Raw genomic sequence first — 21,848 nt, forward strand, 5'->3', positions numbered from 1 at the left:
TCTGAAGGAAGTCAAACATGATTACAAAGCAAAATCTGGACACTAGAAGTTCAAAGGGAGAGTCTCGGTGCTCACTTGTATCTGAAAAGCTCATAAAGATTTAACAGTCTTGACAAGTAGATAAATATTGTCATTTCAGATACAGACAGCAGAGTCAAAGACACAATACATGGTTTTCCCTAAAATCTCTTTAGAATTTCATAGTGGTAAGATCAATATTGTTCTCTGTTTCACAGTGCCTTTTACATCCTTGCCTCTCTCCTACATACAGCCATGGGATTCAAAGCTTCCCATTTAGATGAAGGGAGCAGTTGTTAGTAATTACAGGCAGACATATGTGAGTCCTTTCAACTTTGAGGCATCCGGTGCCATCAACAGTGATAGTACTCCAGGCTCACATCATCGAGCTCCTCATGTTCTGCAGAGCCAAAATTCAAGTTTGCTTTCTGACCATTCTTACCTAGGTTTTGGGGCAGGAACTCCACACTCACAGAACATTCCACACTGTGGGACCGCACAGCACTTGGCACCTCCCTCTTTATGCCATCCCAGCCATTAGTCAGTGCACTGCAGACAGTGCACTGCTTACCTCAAGTATCATGTCACCCAAGACCAGTCCATCAGGTCCTTTTGCTGGGCTGTCATCATCTACATCTGAGACAAAGATTCCATACAGGTTTCCACCACATATCTGGATCCCAAGATCAACTTGGGATTTTTTAACAACAACAATTCTAGGTTCAGGGGTCCTTTTGTTTGTGTCCACAGGGCCCCTTTTGACAGAAAGAAATAGAAATAACATGTACTAGAATTGAAAAATTTGCCATGCATAAAATCAACTTGCCATCTGAAGAATACATATTTATATAAATATTACTCAGAATAGGTCACCTACAGACAGAGTATTCAACAACAAACAGCACCTTTCCAACTAAACCAATCTTGCAGAAAGCTTTCTTCACTCCTTGCAGATCTTTCAGAAACAGTCTGAAAACATGTACATTTCTATCCTGAGGTCCACTTAACTTTTCTGCTGACTTATTTTAACCAGACACAGCATTCACAGGAGTACACTTCCGGATTTAATACCCTTCATATCCCAATCATGACCATTTATTTTCCTTTACGACAGAAGTTTCCCTCTCTACCTTAAGGAATTCCGGGGACTTGTAGTTGGAGTGGTTTGTTTGGATGGGGGTGTCATTGTCCCTTCGTCCTGCTCACTCACAGTGTCGATCACGGAATGATTGTCAGGCGTTGCAGCTCCGCTGCCTTGGGGGGTGGAATGATTACTCACAGGTTCCAAGCGAGAACTAAGACAGGGGAAAAAAAGCAGAAGAAAAGACTTCTGGGTTAATGCTAAATATTTCCCACTCAAAATTTTTAATTTGGCTGTAAGTCAATTCTAGAGTAACAGAGATAAAACCCAAACCCTATAACTCAAATGGGCATGACAAAACGCATATGTTCACCATAAGTCTATGAGAAAGACAAAGCTCTGTTTTGAAGTGTGATCATGCATCAAAATCAGATGGCTAATTTCACCAGGTCATTTGCCTTCTCTAATTAACATTGGAAATTCTGATTTTGGGGGAAAAAAAAAGTAAAAAATACTTGAAGTATTAAAATTTCATAATCCTAGGAAGAAGTCATCTTGGATTTTATGTTAGTATATTTAGGGATTATGCCCAAATAGAAGAGAAAATATATTTTGATGTATCCAGCATTCTTCTTTTGACAAACATGCATTCACCAATTATTTTTCAAAGCAATCACACTTGTCAGCACACGCGTGCTCACATTTGCAAACATATTAAGTGTACAGAAGTTAGCTATCAGCTAAATAATTGTGTGGACAGGAGAGCTGTCTTTTTCCAGGTCTAGCCAGCCTTACCTTGACCGTGAGTGATTGCCAAGCTGATACATGTGTGGGTTATACTGAGCCAGAATAGTGATGGTGTCGCACTGCTGCCCAATGATTAGTCGAGCTTGTTGCTCTGTAGCATTTCTCAAATTAATTCCATTAAACTATGGGAAAATTGCACAAACCAGAATGTCAAGTTTGCAAATGGAAACCAGCAAGCTCATTCTTTCAGTGTCCTAACTAGAGTAACGTCTAAATGCTCACTTATTCCCACTGGAGAAAACAGGAGAATGAAAATGTTGCTATACAGTGAGTTCTAGGGTTTACTCCTTGGAAGGAATAATCATAATTTTCAAATACTTTGTAACTTGACAAGGAGTTTAACAATACTTTCACTCTTACAAGACATACATATTCTGAGCTGTGCTATGATTTGATACAAATTGATTCAGATCACTAATATGAGTAAATTCAGAATTTAAAGATAAATTCAGATCTATTCAGGTCTATTTTAGTATCAGAAACACGCTGTGCAACAGAAGGTGCTTTAATACGATATTACACTTACAAAGCAGTTCTGTACTTTATAAAAGGCTACTCCATGTGTTTATCTAACACAGTATGCAGAAACATCATTGAGCCTACATAAATAATTGTTAACCAGGTATCTTTAGCTAAGAATATGGCACAGCAACAACAGCATGAAACTTGGTAAAAGCCAGCTGCTTGAAGATGTACTCCCCTTACCAGGCAGAGCATGGGATTGGGACTGAAGTTTAAGATTAAGGATGGAAACTAACTAGCTTAAAATTTAATTACATCTGTATAAGACAAGATGAAGATATACCATCAAAAGACTGATTTTTATCATAAACCCTGAAAATGCCACAACAATCACAATTATGGACTATTACAATAGCGTGTACTCTTTGCTACATCTCACAGTGCACAAGGTTTCACAACATAGTTGTTTTGGGCAAGGCAGATATGGCTGCAGCCATACAAGCAGATTTATCAAACCTTAGCAATAGGAAGCAAACAATTACCTCCAGTAACTGATCACCATATTCAAGGCCAGCTTGATGGGCAATGCTCCCACCTGTTACTTTAGAAACAAATATTCCACCATTTTCTCCGCTCACAATGGAAATCCCGAGTGGCTCAGAACCCTTCTGCACTTTAACATGGCGTGGCTCTTCCATGTAGGGCCTTTTAAAAAGAAATTTAAAACTGAGTTGGAAAAAATTGCACTTGAACCACCACAATACCAAAGTTACATGCAATATTTATGCCTGTCTGAACTGTAATAATAAAACAGCTTTGAACAGTTACTTAAAAAGCCCCACTAATTGCCAACAGTCTTAAATGCATTCCTTTATCACCATGCAATGTACAGTGGCAGAAGTAAGTGTACACCAGGTACATGACTGCTCCAAAAATGATGGCAAATATGAATTATAAACAGAATGGTCATGAAGTTGATAGGAAAGAAGATTCCAGATGCATATTATATCAAAGTAATTGAACCACTGTATATAATATGTCATTGTAAAACCATATTCCAGAAGGATATGTTACAAATACAAATGCTGGGAGTCTTCATTGCCAGTGAAAATAAACAAAATGAATAGTAAGGTGGTAAACCAAAGGACAACAAAGCACAAATATAATATTTCATATTTGTATGCTGGGAAACACAAATTAGTAATGAAAATTAAGCAGTTACAAACTCAAGCCATTAGGACAGCAGTTTGCATGGTAGCATTACAATTACCATGCAAATTCTCCTTAGGGCAATTATCCAAACGTAAAAAAAGCACAAAGTGCGCAATACTGCTCGAGAAGGACAACCTTAGATCAGGCCAACCTCAAACTCCTTAGTGATGAGAACCTAGGCCTAGGAGCCACAGGGATTCTCAGAAAAGACCTATTACGGAACAGATATCTGAAAGATGCAGAAGATTTGAGAAGACAAGAACACTTAGAACAAGACAAACAGAAGTAAGACACTAGTAAGTATAACAAGAAAAAGGCTTATACAAACAAATACCCTGATACCTTCCCCTTTCCTATCCCCATATTTGGGATGTATCCACCTGTACAAATGAGGCTGGTCCATCCATGATGTGCATAAACCAAGAGTAGCCTTCTAAAAAGTCCCGGTTTTCACTATTATAAACTTTAAAATGTCTACACAGCAAGAAGCACCACCAGGTATTAACAGTTTAGCTCAGTGCAAATGAAATAGCTTGGGCACCAGGTGTGGTGTATTTTTTATTTTAATAACACTGTACTGCATTTGGCATGCATTAATTTGAATGCTTTCTTTCCTAGCATTTCATTATGCCACATAGATGGTAGCTAAATTGTGCCAACTGCTTAAACTATTTTATTGTGCTTTTCAGAAACAAGAAGAGTTAACTGGACTTCGCTGACTACCACCAAAGTGCACGAGGCTGAGGAAGGGTATTTTTGGGAAAAGTAGGATTTGGGGCTGGGGACAGAGGGAAGGGGACATTGTTTCATAACCATGCATAATTGCCAGTCTTTGAAGGGATCTTTTTGGTAGCCTTCTGCAGCAGAGGCACAATAGTTTGCCAGCTTATTAATGCATATGAGATAAAAACTGTTGGCTGCTGACACAAATGCAAGTCTGGAACTCAGCCATCTATATCACCATTAGAGGTAATGCCCCCAGCAATTGCTTACCCATGTAGTGAACTTATTACTGATACTCACATTTTTTGCATGTAACCTAAATTAACTAAATTCTGATAACTTGCAGAAAACTGATTATTTTTTCACTCACTTATGAGCATGTAAGCAATATTCTATGAAGTTTCTTCTTGTCACAAAATTTACCAAGGTCTATTCCCACACTAAAAACTAAAACTGCATCTTTTGGAGCTTTGTTTATTGTATCTTTCTGTTTTTTCATCCACCACACCCATTATTAATTTGTTTCAGATTGGAGTAAGAAGGAATCAAACCTATACAAATGTATCTGAGAATTCTAGTAAGAACAGAATGACAGATAATTATGCCTGTACAGCAAAGCACTAATAAAGTAATAAAGGATAACATTAAAAAGGTATTTTATTTGATAAGCAGTTTTATCAAAATCAAGTGAAGCACTTCCCTATAATATTCAGACTGTCTGCCAGAATCACTAGACACGGAGTAAAAAGTCCTTATTGATGAGATCTTGTAATTTTCATTTAAATTAAAATAAACAAATAGAAACATTGATTTTTTAAAAATCTATTTAATTATTAATTTTATCTGGGGAAAGGCCAAATGAATTATTTGTATTTTGTGGGAAATGGAAAGCTTATTACAACCACCCAAAATTCAAAAACTTCTTAAGATAGATTTAAGTAGCTACTTTCCTAAACTGAGAACTGTTTAATAGTTTGTTTTGTTTTAAAAACCCACCACCAAACCTTAGAATTATACTATTTTTAGAAAATCAATTCAGACTATGGTTTATACATAAGCACAGCAAGTGCGATAGGGCTGGAACCCGGATGTACTTCAATAATATGATCAAGAGTAACAAAAATTGTTATTTCCCAGAGATCAGAAAATGTATCTTGTGCTCTAAGACACAGAGATACAGACTGCCAAAACCCCAGCTTGTTCAGCTGAACACTCACATCATTAGTCATGAGAAAGAAAAAAGACACTCAGATTTTGTAAGTGACAATCAGAGAAACATTTATACAAGAACAGAAGCTGAGTACATGTACTACAAGTGTCACACTGAAGTAAGAATGTAAATTCACAAAAATCTCTTTATGTTTCCTTTCAAATAAAGCTGTTCTTTGTATACAAGACATTCTATAAATGCTGCAATAACTTAGTCACAAATTCTTCAAACAAGACAAAAGTTTCAGGTAGTATTTTATGAACAATTTTTTATTACCACCAGAAAAGTTAAAATACAGAATATCCTCACAATATTATCATTCACATTTTTATGGTCAGTGTTTTTACATAAATTAGGCATACAAAAGTGTCTCGAACTTGACATAAATCTGATTTCAACACATCAGAGCTCTTTTACACTGCCAGAATGGCACTTAGCTGTCTTACTGGAAATAAAAGTCTGATTCAAATTTGTGTCTTACTATTCTATGCTTCAAATTTGTGTAAATATTCAGTCTAGCCAGATTAAGATAAAAGGAAAACAGATGTCCAAGACTGATACTATAAGCAATGTAACTTTGAAATATTCATTGTGAGATATAAGGTCATTAAACACAAAGCACATGTTTTTAAGAAAGCTATCATGTTTGATTTCAATTCCGCAAGCACATACACATATACTAAATGCTACTACTAGCAGTGGTCCAGGTACAGCCAAAGGGATCAGTCAGAGCAGTGAAATTGCATCTGTATATGTTCTGTATTGTTTGCAGTAAAACTGCATCTGTACTGTTCTTCCTCAGTTATGTGCTCAATTTTTCATGTTATCTGGTTACATGGAAACAAGGCACAATGGTTGGAGCATGTATTCTGCCATGCTAAGGCACTTGATATTTAGCTATCAAACGTTACTAGGTCTTAATTTTGTTTAGATTTCTAGAATATAGAACAAGGTTATCATAAATAAGCATGTGAGGTAGTTGAACTGAAAGGGTATATTCCAATTTAAACTGCTCTTACTTGGTGTTACCATTGGTCTAACATGGAAGAAACAAAACCTTTATGAAATCACCTATTCTTAAAATCCACAAAAAGATCGCTTACATACTTTCTAAAGAAAAAAAACCTTCAATAACAGGACCTGAGATGCACTTCTACATCTCTATGTTTTTCATTTAAATTAAATGTTCACATTCCTTCAGACTAATAAACAAACACACAAAATTTCCTCAGATACATTAGTATTATAAACAAAAAATGTGGGGGCCTTACCTATCTTTTCTACGTTCTCCGACAGATACGGGGCTAATGGAAATCCTAGGTAATGTGGAAAGGGAGTTCTGAGACTGGCTGCTGGTGAAGGAGGACGTTTCCAAGTTCAGAGGTGACTGGGGAGGAGTTATCAAGCTGGGACTGCTGCATTCTGAGTGTGACAAGGAGCCTAGGAAGAGGCAACAGTTGAGTGTTAGTGTCCTGCACCTGTCATGGTAGGCAGATCTACGCAGACACAGTGAAAGACACCACACACACACATCTGAGACGTGAAAGAGGAGGTAATAGAGGTTCACTATCTATTAGTCATGGCTTAGGAAGACCAGGTAACTCATTTCAGACAGTGCAAACTCACTGTCAATGACTGTGTTAAACCTGTCCTCTCCAAGTGCAAACAACTACAGCCATTTTCAACAGGAGACAAGCTTACAGACAAGCTAAAACATGAGCGTGTCTGAAAAGCATTTTAAAGAAAAACAAAAGACAGGAAAGAAGTAAAACAAAAATCTAATATGTAGGTTTGTTTTCAAACAAAATATTTATGTACAGCCCTTCCCTTTACATAGGAGGTACATTATGTGACACCTGAAAAAGACAACAGAAGTCAAGCATGCATCCTACACAGAGACAGGAAAGCTCTGATATTTCAAACAAGCTTGACATAACTTAGATTGTATCTTTACCCTGGTTGTAGCCTTCCTAAGTAATCTATAGAACAACTGCCCTGACATTTTGCTCCCTTTGAAAAGCTACAGAAAATAAACCTCAAACTATTAATCACAAATGAAAGTGATTTTTCAGAACTCTCTTGGCTCAGTTAGGAAAAGCACTGCACACAATACATTAAGGCTGCAGAAAATTTGAGCAATGATGGCAGCAAAGAGTTGCTGATTGCTGTCAGCCAACTCCTGATTCTAAAGCACTCCAACTACTGCTTGTCTTGAACCATCTTCCACTAGGCAATTTTGAGTGAAGTACTGAAATATTTTCACTGCATTTCAAAGTATAATTTACAACCAGTGATACAACAGTAAGCAAATCATATACTTAAAGAAAAAAGCAAAAAAACCCCATGTCAGCTCACTGTTAAAATTTTCAAGGCATCATTCTAGAAGAACAACTAAAGATGCAGCAATGCTTATTCTTACTTCTGTCTGCACTTTTACTCACTGTGCCGGTACTCAAGTCAACCACCAGAAAAAACAACTTTCACTAGAAAGTTTCTTTTCTTTTTTAACATTTCTCTGGCAAAATGTAGATTTTGTAACCTTAATAAAATTGTCCTACTTAGACTGTGGCACAACCTGACTTAACAACTGCAAGGGCTTTGTTTTGGTTATGCTGAAAACAGTATAACTAAAATTACTAAAATAATTCACCTCTGTCAGAGCCCATCATGGACCTTGGATATCTTGGTGTTAAAGGGATCTTAATTCGTTCGGTTCTGTACTGCAAGTTAGTCGAAGAACCTATTTTTAAAACAAGGAAAAATTAAAAAGACAAAAGTAAAAGCAACTACAATTAACTAAATGTACATTTAGATTGTACTTCTTCAATGAGCACTAAAGTGACCTCTAAAGGATCAAGACAAAAACTTTGATGATTACCCTCATAAATGTGAATACCTCAATTATAGCAAATTATCTTGATTACACAGTCAGCATAAGCAGAACACAATGCAGGTACACAGTATATAGGCACTATACATTCTTGTACGAAAAAATATTTTTAGTATTTTCCTACCAAATTAAACTTCACTCCAAGTCCAAGCAAGAATCTAAAATGTCTGTTCACTAAGAATCCATGGGACTTTGCAAAGGGCATTTAAAGTATTTTGATTACATTCTGCTTGGATGAATACAGGACCACTGACACTGGCTGCAAATGGTTACATCCCTATTTGCTGTGCTTATAAAGCTACCATGCTCTACTCAATATTTGATGGAACACAGGAACACAAACACAGATAAAACCCCCAGTTATTACATAACTAAAAAATTAAATAAATCTAAAATATTAAAATGCTACCGCTATAAAGCATGCATTTGCTTTGGTATCATTAGGCTAGGCATAACAAAATATTTACATGACAATCAACTAGACATAAGTATACTTTATTTTCCAAGAATACAATTTACATTTGGCCATTAGTCATCCTTGACATTTTGTTCAAGGGACTCTCTCCTTTCCTTCTCACCAGCTCATTGAACCTCAGCCTTTGGCCCTGTGTCCCAACTCTCTAAGGATACTTTTAAAGGGTAACAGGCATGGAAAGGAGGATCCCTCACACACAGAGACTATTTCAAAGAGACTGTAAAGAACAAATTAAACACAGCAACTTCTAGGGAACACCTTTAGTCATAAATCCACACAAAAGAAATAAAGAATATTATTTTCTTCATCAAAAAATGAAGCAAAGGAACACCGGAAGCCTTCAGGCTTTGCCAACCATGACAATCCCATAAGAAGGGTATTTAAGGCGTTTTCCATTTATAATTTTTTCCAGTATACAGGAATCCCACAGAAAATAAATCCGAAAAGTTGGTTACCAAGTCTGGCACTAGAGGGCAACGAATTTGAGCCATGAGATGCTCTTGTACGTGAATTTTCAGGGTAGTCATTGGAGTGTTTATGACTTAGGTCCAAACTCAGGCGACCTTGATGCTGGGAACTACATCAAAAGAAAAGTAGAATAGTGCAACAGTTAGAACTGGGCAAAGAACCTCAGCAAACAGAAACTGGCCAACAAAAAATTTTGGTTAGCCCATGTATGGAATAAAATGAATGCTTCTTTCATTTCCACTTCCACATTGTCCCACCATTTTATGAACTATTAGAAGCCAGAAAAAAATTAGCCTGAAGTACTATAAAACAGAAGAAAGCTTTGTTTGTTTTGGCAGTGACAAGAAAAAAAATTAGAAATTAGTTAATTAAAAAAATTAATTTCTTTGTCAGTATCAGTCAGTGGGACAGAGGAAAACCATCAGTTTTTTAAACCATCAGTTACTGAAAGACATGAAAGCAACTGGCACATCATTTATATGCCATAACGGTTTTGAGACCAATGGATCAAAATAACACACATGAGCAGCATGTTTCAGTCTGCACTCTACCAAACTGCTAGAAGCAATTTTACCCTAATGAAAAAAAATTTTAGGGAGACATAAATTTTAAAACACCTGGGATGCAGATGCTGATGACATATTTGGCTGGCAACTGATGGGCAATTGCTGGTGTGAACTCTATGGCTCCAGGCAGTATAGATTGGATTTCTCATGACAGCAGTCACTGCAGGACACGGCGCTAAGCTTCTTGGTACTGTCCCTGCTTCAATGATAGAAGCATATTCTTATCAACATTATTAGCATATAAAGTCCAGATTTAAAACATACCTTAATATTTTATAATAATATATTTTAACATTTACACTTATGATAAAAATATAGTATACAAATACATTATTATGCACCATATGACACCTTTTTGATAATACATGCATGTTTAAAATCTTCTTTATAACTCTGCAATGAGTCAGTAATAAAGTGGATTGTATTACCAAAAATGAATGCACTCACAGAATAGGATTTTAATATGTGCTAGTAAATAAAAGATTTTCTGTTTTCAAGTACAGAAGTTTTTCAGCGAGGAATAGAAATGCAGAATTTAGTCATCCAAGCAGCATGCAAGACTTCATTTGGCACTTGAACTGACTGCAGCTATAGTTATTCTGATTCCTCTCTTTTGTTGCCTCAAAAAGTCCCACTTCTATTGTGACTTTAAAATCTAATATTTATTACTGGAATTTATTATTCAAGCTGCTTTAAGTATATTCATCCTTCAGTACTAAACAGAAATCTAACTTAAAATTTCCTCTTAAATGAGTTGGTAGCATAGAACACAGTAGCAAAAATTTCAAGACAGACTCATATTATCTAATATTGTCTATAGCAGGCTTGACTTGACTCAGTTATTGTGCAAAAGTATCGTGCTAAGATAAAAGTTAACTACAAGGTTAGACATAATACTTTTAATACTATTGCTGCTGCAATTAAGATACAAAGTGAGAGAAGAGTAAAAGAAAGCACAGAAGAGCAAAAGCTTCTTGGTCTGAGCTACTCTTGAGCATGTCTTTTCAACTGATTGGGGCACCATTGCTTGAAGCTCTCCATTGTTCCAGATACACAGATTATTACCTTCATATTCTCCAGTAAGAATAAAATCTTCCACAACTTCTAGAACTTAGAGGAGGAGTTTGGGGGGGATTTTACAGGAAGAGAGGATAAACTCAAAAAAATCAGTATCACCGACTGGAAATTTAATATACTACTGCTGAAAACTGAAACCTAAAACTAGACACTAAAGACTGAGCAATCTATCTAAAAAACACATTTACCAAATGCTTGGCTATAATATCCTAATTACCTCCTTAAGCACTCCATTTAGTCAGTGCCAATTCAAAACCTGCTAACATGAACTTCAATACTGAAAACTGTTCTATCAACTGAGATAAAATGCTGTTTTCTGTTCCACCTGATTATACTGATATATATTGAGTTTCTTGTGAGTCCCCTTTTCAGTATCTTAATATCTCAAACATACTCACATTTAACTTTTCACTTTGATAAAGATCAGAGCCAGTCTGGGCACTCAACATTAGATACCCCAAATGCTTCAAACAGGTAGAACTTAATATGTTTCAATGCCTGAATATCAGATTTTTTCCTTGGAAGAGTTTCAGAAATAAAGCAGCTAAACCCTGGGATACCTTCATTTACTTTCAAAAATACTAAAAATTTTACTTTTCCTCCTAAAGGACAGGCTACACCTTGTTCTGCACTAATGTATTGAGAACTCCTCTGCACAGAAACTGATGAAACACAAATCCTTCAGCCAGAAGTTGCTCAGCTTCCTTAGTGATTCTTAACCAGGCTTCACTTCTTTACAGTCCAAAATCTGAGCACACCATGTTCAGACTACAACAGACCATGGAAACAGGTTTGGTGAGTCGAGTTTCTTCTGTACTCAACACGACTAATCCCCAATGTTGTCCAATGTGGACAAGTGCCTTGGGGCACTCCTAGAAAGCAGTCTGGAGTTCTGCCACTCACCTGCTGACATGCTGCCAGGGTATAAGGCAGGAGGCACAAAGCCATCGCTGTGCCTAGCAGAACGTTTGGGGGAATATGGTGCCCACTCCTGTAGCTCTGGAGACAGATGCTCCTCACTAGCTGGAGCATATTTCTGCACCTACAAGAACAGAGAAATTGGATTACAGGAAGTTAGAGATTTAAAAGAGTAAAACAGCCAAACTGTGGGACTATAAGCAACATCAACTTCCAAGCAACGGCTCCAGAATGTGCCACCAGAGTGCCTCTTACACATTTGTCTTTCAATGATGTCCTTCTATCCATTTTTCCTCCATCCTACTTTGTTACTATTTTTTATTATTTTGTAATCTTCTTAGGCCAATATTTGCAATTTAACTGATACCTTTTGCATTAATGAAACACCCAGCATACAGTTACGTTTTTCTGCTTTCACAGAATATTTCAGCTGCTATTGTCATGAGTGGTATCTACAGAAAATCTGACTGAAAAGTCAGAAAGCATTTTCCTCTAAGCCTGCATTTCCAGATACATGTGGAGTAACCTCTCTTCAACAAGCAATTCAACTTGTTATTGAACAACAAGTTCTTCTTCACAACTTCTGTTCTGTATATAGCAAGTAGACACTGGTGAGTTAAGAGCATATACAAGAATAGCTCAGACATTGACAGAGATGCAGGAGAGCTGCAAATGCAGGGCTCAGCACGGGGCGTTCACACATTTGACATGTATAATACAAAATATGTGACTGATGCATGAAAAAAGTGAAAAATAATTATTGAAAATGTACTTGAAGTTTTTATGATAACAGTATTTTAATTAAATGAAGAATTACTGAGAACACCAAGACTCAAAAAGGCAGAGGGGCCTTCTTAGAACAGTACTTGATCATTTTCATGTCTTCACTAGTAATTGTTCCACCTACTATTCAGGAATTAAGCACACCTAAATTTATCAACTTATGAAAGTACACAAAATTAGCTATGTATATACACATCTAAGCAAAATTACAACACCCACTATGGCTACAAATTTTGCCATTACAAATACTACTTCAGGAGTGAATGCATGCTGACTGGGCACCACTGTCACAACCAGTGTGATGTAGTTGCCACAGACAAGGGCAATTCCACCGGAAAAAAAATTTTCAGAGTGACTAATGCCCACATTTTGAGGCACAATATCACTTGTGCTCTCTGGCCAACAACTTCAGAGTTACAAAGCTCTGCCTATTTTCTGGGTGGACAGGGGAAAGAGAAGAAAAATTAAAAAGAATCATAGAATCTAGTTTTAACTTAATCCTAAAACCAAAAATTAACAAAGACATAAAGTAACCTTAAGAAAAAAAAAAAAAAACAAAAGTCATTGTAATTCTATTATATAATTTTCTTTTTTACCTCAAACCAACACCTACCTTGCCACCTGAAACACAGCTTGGCAGCACATTGAAGCAAATTCAATATGTCCCCATGCACCCTTTGGGTCTCCTCAACAGTGAGTGCCAAAACCACCCACTCTGTTCCAGCTAACAAATCTCCTGGGCATAAGTCCCCACCTACATGTGTCCTTGTCACAACTGGCAACTCTTTACTCATTATACAAACATTACCACAATTATAACCAGGGCTGTGCATATGCCCATGACAATGCACTACAATGAAAAATGGGCCTATCAGTGCTAATGGATCGACCTGATATTCTATATAAAGCAAACACCACCTACTCAAATGTGTTCAGTATCTTGATCTTATTTTGTTGTTACACACATGCTAAAATATGAGATCACAATACGCCCTCATTCACTTCGTGCAGCGCCGTTCTTGTGACCCCTTCTCTTAGCCATAATGCTCTTCAGACCAAATCTGCTGATTACAGCTACAAAATTAAACTCTTATGCTTTTCAGTCATTTGTTGTGCTGGTTTTGGCTGGGACAGAGTTAATGTCCTTCATAGTAGCTATTATGGACTAGAGGGTTTTTGATTGTGTAATAGAGATGTGTTTCATTTTTTGCTGAGCAGTGCTGACACAGGGGCCTAAAACTCTCCATAACTATTTTTCCCTAAAAATGTTTGGAAATGCATAAGGAATGGAAGTAGACAAAACAAAATGGGAGCAGACCAAAAAAAAAAAGGCATAAAAACCTGCCAGGTGTTCTCTAACACCAGTATTTTTGCAGGATATGGCTCTTATCCTGCACTATTTCCAATTCAGCTCTGTCATCTGTATTGCTTCTAAAACTCTGTGAACTGGGTGGGATTACCCAGGTATAAACAAGTAAGGGAAAAGAATATGACATTCTTAGTCATCATGATGTAGTTACACTTAAGAAAAATAACACTTCTATAAACTTCTGTTTTCAGTTGGAAAATTTAAAAAAAAAATCTCTATCTGCCAGCTGAGCAAATCTGAGGCAGTGGACCTGAAACAGCATTATTGATTATGTCAGTTTATATAATGCACTCATCTAAATAGGACCTTCCCAGAGCACAAAAAGTTTTTCTTCCATCCATTCTGTCAAGACATGGCCCACCATTTTCTCAGCAGGGTTCTTTATTCTAACAAATTATATGCTGATTTTGAACGCGCATCATAGCCTAATAAACAGTTCACCTTTACAGTGTAACGGGCCTAACATCCTTTGAATTTCAGATAAGATGTACAAAATTATTTTGACACATTGAAAGAATTTGAAAAAACCAATATCATGGGTGGCACACCTTAGTCCATTAAATTGTACAGTGATCTGGACAACCAATATGACTTAGTAAAACTTCAGAAACCCTATTTTCAGTTTTTCTAAACCTGATGCTTTGTGGTTTTATTAATATCTTTCCATATTGTCAAAAGTATACCAGAGCCCAGATGTTCCAACAAGCACCATTAAAACTCCAGGTATGGCAGCCAAGCAGAACACCATCTTTCTGTGTGGTGGCCACCACTGCCTGTTAAATACTGGAATCCACATATTGCTTTTGTATTTTGTGCTACTGCCAAGGGCCAACTGAGCCTGAGTTCAGAGGACCTGAATTCTGAGGATGGGCTATGCTTCTCCTGCTCTGGTACATAACTGGGCACCCAAAACCACACTGCTAGTACACTTCAAGGTTTCTAGTTTTGTGCTTCAATATACCAAGATGCTACCTGAGGTGCAGGATTAGGAATGGGCACAGGGGTCATTTTATGCCTCAGAGCAGGAGCCGATTTTGGCCGTGGTCTTTTGATCTCTGGCTCTTCAACTCTCTGAAAGCCAATGTCATCTTCACAGGATTTCCTTGAAGCCAGGTGAGTGCAGTCAATTCCCTCCTCCCGATAATAATGCCCAGCATTCCTGCTGCGCCCCTTGAGAGTAGCAGAGTCCTGTTTAAGTGCCAAGGAAACTGGAGCTTGGGCAGTGGCTGGGCTGGTGGGTGGTGATCCCGTTGTTACCGTAGACTCTGATGCAGAGCTTGCCTGCTGTTTATGTTTAAATTTGATGGAGTCACTTCTCTTAGGAGGAGTTGGAGGAGTTGAAGCCACTTCAGCTTTTGATGGCTGAGGTGAATGGCCTGTCACCTGATTAGGGGAAAGGTAGTCCAGTTTGGGAGGAGTTGGTGGCCTTTTGAAAGTATCAGGGTCAAAGATAGATTTCCTTTGTTTTGGCTTTTTATACACAGAGAACTTCTCTGTTTCTGTTGCTGAGATATTAACCATGACTTTTGGCCAGGTACCACCACTGTGCTTGGTTCCATGTCCTTTGTCAAATGCTGTCTCAACCATCACACAGTCAGTTCCTGTTGGTTCGTAAGGCAGCCTCCTGCTGTCCAAGTCAACAGCTCCATAGCCTTGGTCCCCATAAGTCTCTGGGCTGAAGGAGCTGAGACTGTGCTCTGAATTACTATGGCAACTGTGCACTGTGTTCCTACGAGAGTCAACTCGTAATGTGTTACTAGGGAAAGGTTTGTGATCACAAAATGAAGTGCTGCCCTGATCGCTCTGCTCCTTCTTGCCATCCATGATGTCTGGATTGAAAATGTCAGTTTGGGTTGAGCTGTTGAGTTTCAGATTTCTTTTATTTTGTGCTTGTATCTCTGATGCATGAACTCTACAGTTTGACATTTTTTCTGAATCCTTCAAATTTTCAAATATATTTTGACCGCTCCAAGATGAACTCTGAGGAAAAACCTAAAACAAAAACCACATGTGATCACCTTATTATTGTGTTTCATTTCTGTTTAGTATGAGTCATAGCCTAGCCTCCTTGATCTGAATATACACTTACTATCTTATCTAAATATACACATAGTATCTTACAATTCAAAGCACAGAACATCAGATGAAATGAAACAAGAAAAATTATTGTAACACTTTCAGAACAATTCCAAAAGGGCACATGGTGGCAAAAGTACTCAGTTGAAAGTGAAGGGCCTTGCATTCTACTTCTGCCTCTGATAAGTGCTGCCAATAAGATAAATTTCATTGCCCATTTCCCCTCAAACATTTCATCATCTTACTTTCTTAAAACCTCAAGCTCTCTAGATCTGAAATTACAACTCAAAATCCATGCAACAGGGCCAGAATAATGGGATTTCAAGCTCAAAAAGCAAAACAGAATAACTATTTTATAGAAAGAAGACTGAAAATCAAAGCCTCGTACTTAATCATCGTGATAGCAAGAGTTGAGCTTTGTGCACAGCTCCCTCCTGACTAAAAGGTTCTTTAGTTAGCAGGCAGTTTATCTTTCATGTACAAAAGTGCTGCAGCTCTAAAGCAAAACCCAAGAAGCAGCAAGCAATTGTGGTAGTACTCATTTCATGTAACCACCAAACAAATGGCAAAGAAGACAGCAAGTTAGTCTAACTTCCTACTAGATGGCACAAGAACCTTACTTTGGAAATAACTGTTGAGGAAGTGTACCACCAGAGAAATGCATCCAGATGGTTGTCTTGTTCCCATTTTGATATACTCATTCCTTGCATGTACTCTTCCCTGAACAACTACAATAATTCTGCACAATAAGTTCAAGAGAATTCTGCAAATTTAGCTTCTGCTACTCACCTTCATGAGTGACAGAGTAAGGGAATCCCTACAGTTTCGTAGCAGAGCTTCACATTCAGTGAGTGACTTATTATCTAGTGCAATGCCATTGATCTGCAGAAAAAAGAAACCACAACAGACATCTGTAAATCAAAGCTAATAAGTAGGAAGGATTTCAGGTAGATGATCTCTGAGACAGAGAAAACACTAGTCAACATATGTATATGTGACTGAAGTGTGGTTGATGTTTGTGCATTGTCAGAAGTGGAAAATGAACAACTCCTAAATCAAATCTGCTACTCCTGCAGGGACACAGGGTGACACCACCAGTTCACTACACCCTCTGTGCAGTTGTACCAGTAACAACCACCTCCCCTTTCATAGTGCACAAACCACACCAATCCTGTAAGGCTGCAAAGGCTGCAGGGACAGAATCCCTCCCCAGAACAGATGACAGCTGTGGTACCAACAGGAACCTCTCATTCAATGAAGGGATGCCTTTTTGGAACTGACCCTTCATAGTCAGTGTAAGAATGACAGATATATATATATGTGTAAATATATGTGTGTGTGTGTGTGTGTGTGTATGTGTATATATACACATATATAGGTATATGTACATATATAAAAGCCAAGTATAAAGAATAAGCTAATGCTGCCGACAAAAATTCTCATATGAACTCAGGAAATAAGCTGCACATTATATTCATCCCTCAGCACACAAAAACATTAATTTAGAATAAATATCCAGTGAATTTACAAAAAGGATTTAATATTGCAAAAGTAAAAATTAATTGGAACGTCTGGCATCTTAATAAGTAGCACCAATGATAACACTACAAAATAAATAAAAGTTTAACAAGGCAAACGGATTTTTAAGACTTACAGCAATTATTCTGTCTCCCACAGTAAGGGAACCCTCTTTGGCAGCTGGGCTTCCGGGCACAACAGCAGCAACAAATACTCCATTTTCTAGACTGAGCCCACTATCTGAAATAGATAAAGAAGAATTTGATTCTGCAATTCAAATATATTGCTCAAATGGCATGTCTGACCTGTCTGCACAAGAAAGAAATATGACTTCCAATCTAGCTGAATTTCAATTTCTGAAAACCATTTCAAAGAAATAAGACAGGGAAAACAAGGACTTTGAATATCCTAGAAATTAATATCATCACACAAACATGGGGTAGCTGGGTTTAACAGACTTGTTTACACTCCCACAAACATTCCAAACAGGCAGTCAACTAGAGACAAGTATTTAAAAAAAGAATCAACTAAAACCCACCCAAGGACAAAAAGAAAACCTGTACATACAAGATGAAGCTATTATCAATAACAGCATTCTTGGTTTTCTTAAAAAAATAATGAAAACTGCCCTCTAGGAGGCCATTAACATGCAAATGTGATTTAAGCAAAGGCTCAGAGAACATGTACCTTTATGTCAAGCCTTATTTGCTGAACAAACATGTGCCATTTACATCCATCCTTTTTAGTCATTACCTTTATGTCCAGAAACATTGATGTGAAGAGGTGTTATCACTCGCCCACCTAAAGATTTCCTTCTTCGAACCACCATATTAATAACACCTCCTCCATTCAGAACAGCTTTTATAACTTGCTTTTTATCCTTATTGGTAAGATCCACATCATTTATCTTCAGCAGCCAATCATTCACTCTGGTAGATATACAGAATTAGGCAGGTCAGTTATAAGCACACTTTGCTGGACACAGCACATGAATAATATTCCATGAAAAGGCATGCAACAGAGCTGATCTCAATAAAATCATCCTTCATTATCTGGAGTTATCCATTCCTGAAAAAGCATTAAACAGCAGCTAGATGAAAACCAGAACTACTAGTTTGCTCTTCACCAGGAAAAGAATAAGCTCAAATCACTAATGACTACTTCTTGTAAAAAAGAAATGCTTTGTACTGAGAGGAGTTAGTAAAAAGCTTCTATCAACACCAAGAAAAACAGATGGTTCCAAACAACCCCTTGCTCTACTTCCCTTTTCTCTTGCCCTCCCTCAATAACTTACCCTCATGTCTTTCCCAAAATTTAAATAAATACAGGTTTGTGGGGATTCTAATAATGGAGTAAACAGGGCACAGGGCAACAAAAGAACATTTCAAATTCTTTTGACTTTTGAGTGCTGAGTCAAACAGTGTTTAATTTCTGTAATGCTTTTAGGCATCGGTCTTCTCAGTTTGATTTCCCAACCAACATTAATAATACACACACGGCAAATTATAAAGAAAAAAAGAACTTAAAAAAATAAGAACAATGATGACAACTCCCAATATGCTGAGATTTAGTTTATTATGATCAAAAAACCAACAGGTATCTTCCAAAGTCAGGGCCTACCTTAACCGACCATCAGCAATACTTCCTTTGTCTACTTTGGTAACGAAGATCCCGCAATCTCCAGGGAGGTACGGCTCGTTCACACCTTCTGCCACATCAAAACCAAGTGCTTTCAAATCCATATCATCCTGGAAAATATTAATAACAAGTGATACCACTGCACTGTTACCAAGAGGCATTACTGCATGTTTGCACTATGTACTTCTATTTACAGGGTTCCTGCATCAGGTAAGGTTTTATTTTTTTATATATAAATATATAAACTCCAATTTCCATTAGTCTTATGGCATTAGAATGATCCTTCTCTCTCAGATTAAGGCTTAAATAATACAAATGGGAACTTCGCCAAGGAGGAACAGAAAAGCAGCTGAGCATGTGAAAAAGCCCATTCAGACTCATATAACCTGTTGTAAGGTACAATATTGGTTGTGTAGTAGGAAAACAAGGACATGTTTCCTAAGAATGGGGGAAAAAACAACTGGCAAGGTAAGCAAACAGCATTGTGTGTTAGTGATGAACTCAGGCAGATCTCTGCTGTGGTATGACTAGAGACCAGAAATAAACAAGAAAAACAGCTCTAACATTATGGGGGACGGTTTCTAAATACAGATTTAGAGGTGATATTCTACCTAGCCTGACCCAAATTAGATCATTCTTGATGTGAAAAATTACAGAAATCTTTAAAAGATTGGTCATTGAACAAATCAGGGAAATTTTCATGTAGTTCTTGCTTTGGTAAATAATAAGGTCACTGTAAGGAAAAAAACTGATCCAAAAAATAGCACATTGGTATCAACTAACCACAAACTAAATTATTATTGTTTTGTTCACTGTTAAATAATGCACTTCTAAAAATTAGAGAACTCTACTTGAAGCTGTCGACGGGATCAACCATCTCAGCATAATGAAGGGTGATGGTACTTTAAGTTTAAAATCTAATATGAAAAAAATCCTTATGATTCTTCAAAATGTCCCATGTAGGACAAAAAATTCATAGAGAAGACCATGAGGCTGCCATAAAATAAGGATCAAGTAGAGATCACAGTATCATTACACAGCATCAGGGCTGAAAAGTGAGCATTATTTCAGTTTTGAGCTGAATGACTACGTATAACACAAGTTTAATCAGATAGGTGAAGTTTAAGCAAAAATAAAATGACTGAAATGTATTAAACTCTATAGTCTTGACTCTGGAATTCAAATCCTGGTAGGTCAGCAAAGATTTTTCCCTATATTTGATCAAGGTTGGCACAGTATTATTACTATAATTTGATAGCTGCAAGTGTAATCCCTATGTTTAAAAAAGGAAACACATTCAAATGACAAAGTGCACATATTTGATCTCAGTGATGCAGACATGTAGAGCAATCTTTGAGGTAAAGAAAAACTAAATAACTACACATGAAGGGAAAATTCATCACGCTGCAATGTTGTTAGCACAGGCGCATCATATGCTTGACTTACTAGTTAATTAAACAGACAATGGAAAAGCAAAACTACTAGTTATCCGTTAAAACTGAGGAGATGGCAAGGAACAAAACTGATGGAGCTGATCAGAAGTGCTGAAACAGCCTGGTCAAAGGGGAATTATTACTTCAGAAACACCTTAAAGATGGTCATTCTGATGGATCAACATTGGTACTCAGTTCATCTTATCTTTCCAATATGTATTTCAAAATATAATAATACTAAATGATATTTTTTGTGTCAAAAAAGAAACATACCAATGATGTTGTAGACATGCACTGTCAGAACATAGACAGATTGGAAGAGCATAAGAAAAGATGACCCCTGAATACCGCAGTAGAATAAAAGGGATTTAATTGGACAGAATTTAATCACTAAAGTTTGTCATTCAGGAATGACAAAGAAATTGTGGTATATACAGAAGCTATGATAAATTAATCACGATCTGGAAGACCACTGCATATTTTATATGTTCAAAAAAGTTACCATTAACAGTGGGATGTACTAACCAAGCATTTCACAGAGAAGAGCATAAAAGAATTACATACATTGAAGCAAATAAAAATTTTAGACTACAATAAAAAAAAAGCAAAATTATATAAAGAAAAATACTACTAGGATAATAAGAAGTAGAGGTTATCTGGATTGCTAAACTTAAGCACCTTACTTAATATGCCAATATAGAAAAGAGATTAAATTTCCTCTACAGACAAGCAAGAGATTATCATCTCCTTTCATCTCAGATTTTAAAACTGAACAGTAATGTTGCCCTAAAATACATGTTCACCATGAATAAGTACTTTTGATACTTTAAAATTTCTAATCAGCATATATGAGCAAAAGTAGGATAAATAACTTAATGTAAAACATTAACTATTTTATGCATAGATTTTAAGGGTTGTTGCCAGTAAAAGATTAGCCTCTAATATCCCTGTTTCCTTCACATTTTAAGTTTTGTCTGCCTTAGCAATACCATGTCTGCACTGAATCACAAACTTAAAGACCACTATATTACATTACATGGACCTGGGTACCCTGCAACGTTAGATGCAGGAACTATTTTTATTTATCATGCATATGAAGAAAATTATAAAGCTTGTATATAACA

At 36.9% G+C, this 21,848-nt stretch overlaps 1 protein-coding gene across 5 annotated transcripts in view; it reads right to left on the reverse strand.

Moving 5' to 3' along the window:
* Nucleotides 1-21,848, reverse strand: part of DLG5 (discs large MAGUK scaffold protein 5) — a 97,075-nt gene that overhangs the window by 9,444 nt on the left and 65,783 nt on the right. For 2 of the 5 annotated variants that reach the window (XM_063163870.1, XM_063163874.1), the window contains exons 12-26: nt 19,274-19,401; nt 18,407-18,582; nt 17,790-17,893; nt 16,925-17,017; nt 15,032-16,051; nt 11,893-12,031; nt 9,964-10,111; nt 9,334-9,455; nt 8,164-8,253; nt 6,785-6,953; nt 3,732-3,809; nt 2,911-3,073; nt 1,895-2,028; nt 1,149-1,313; nt 590-773 (exon numbers count right to left, since the gene is read on the reverse strand). In XM_063163870.1, coding sequence (XP_063019940.1) covers nt 590-773; nt 1,149-1,313; nt 1,895-2,028; nt 2,911-3,073; nt 3,732-3,809; nt 6,785-6,953; nt 8,164-8,253; nt 9,334-9,455; nt 9,964-10,111; nt 11,893-12,031; nt 15,032-16,051; nt 16,925-17,017; nt 17,790-17,893; nt 18,407-18,582; nt 19,274-19,401 — 2,913 coding nt within the window. The remainder of the gene's footprint in view (nt 1-589; nt 774-1,148; nt 1,314-1,894; nt 2,029-2,910; nt 3,074-3,731; nt 3,810-6,784; nt 6,954-8,163; nt 8,254-9,333; nt 9,456-9,963; nt 10,112-11,892; nt 12,032-15,031; nt 16,052-16,924; nt 17,018-17,789; nt 17,894-18,406; nt 18,583-19,273; nt 19,402-21,848) is intronic. The other 3 variants (XM_063163871.1, XM_063163873.1, XM_063163872.1) reach the window with 3 other exon arrangements.

This window comes from Melospiza melodia, chromosome 9, assembly GCF_035770615.1.
Source record: "Melospiza melodia melodia isolate bMelMel2 chromosome 9, bMelMel2.pri, whole genome shotgun sequence".
Lineage (NCBI taxonomy): Eukaryota > Metazoa > Chordata > Aves > Passeriformes > Passerellidae > Melospiza > Melospiza melodia.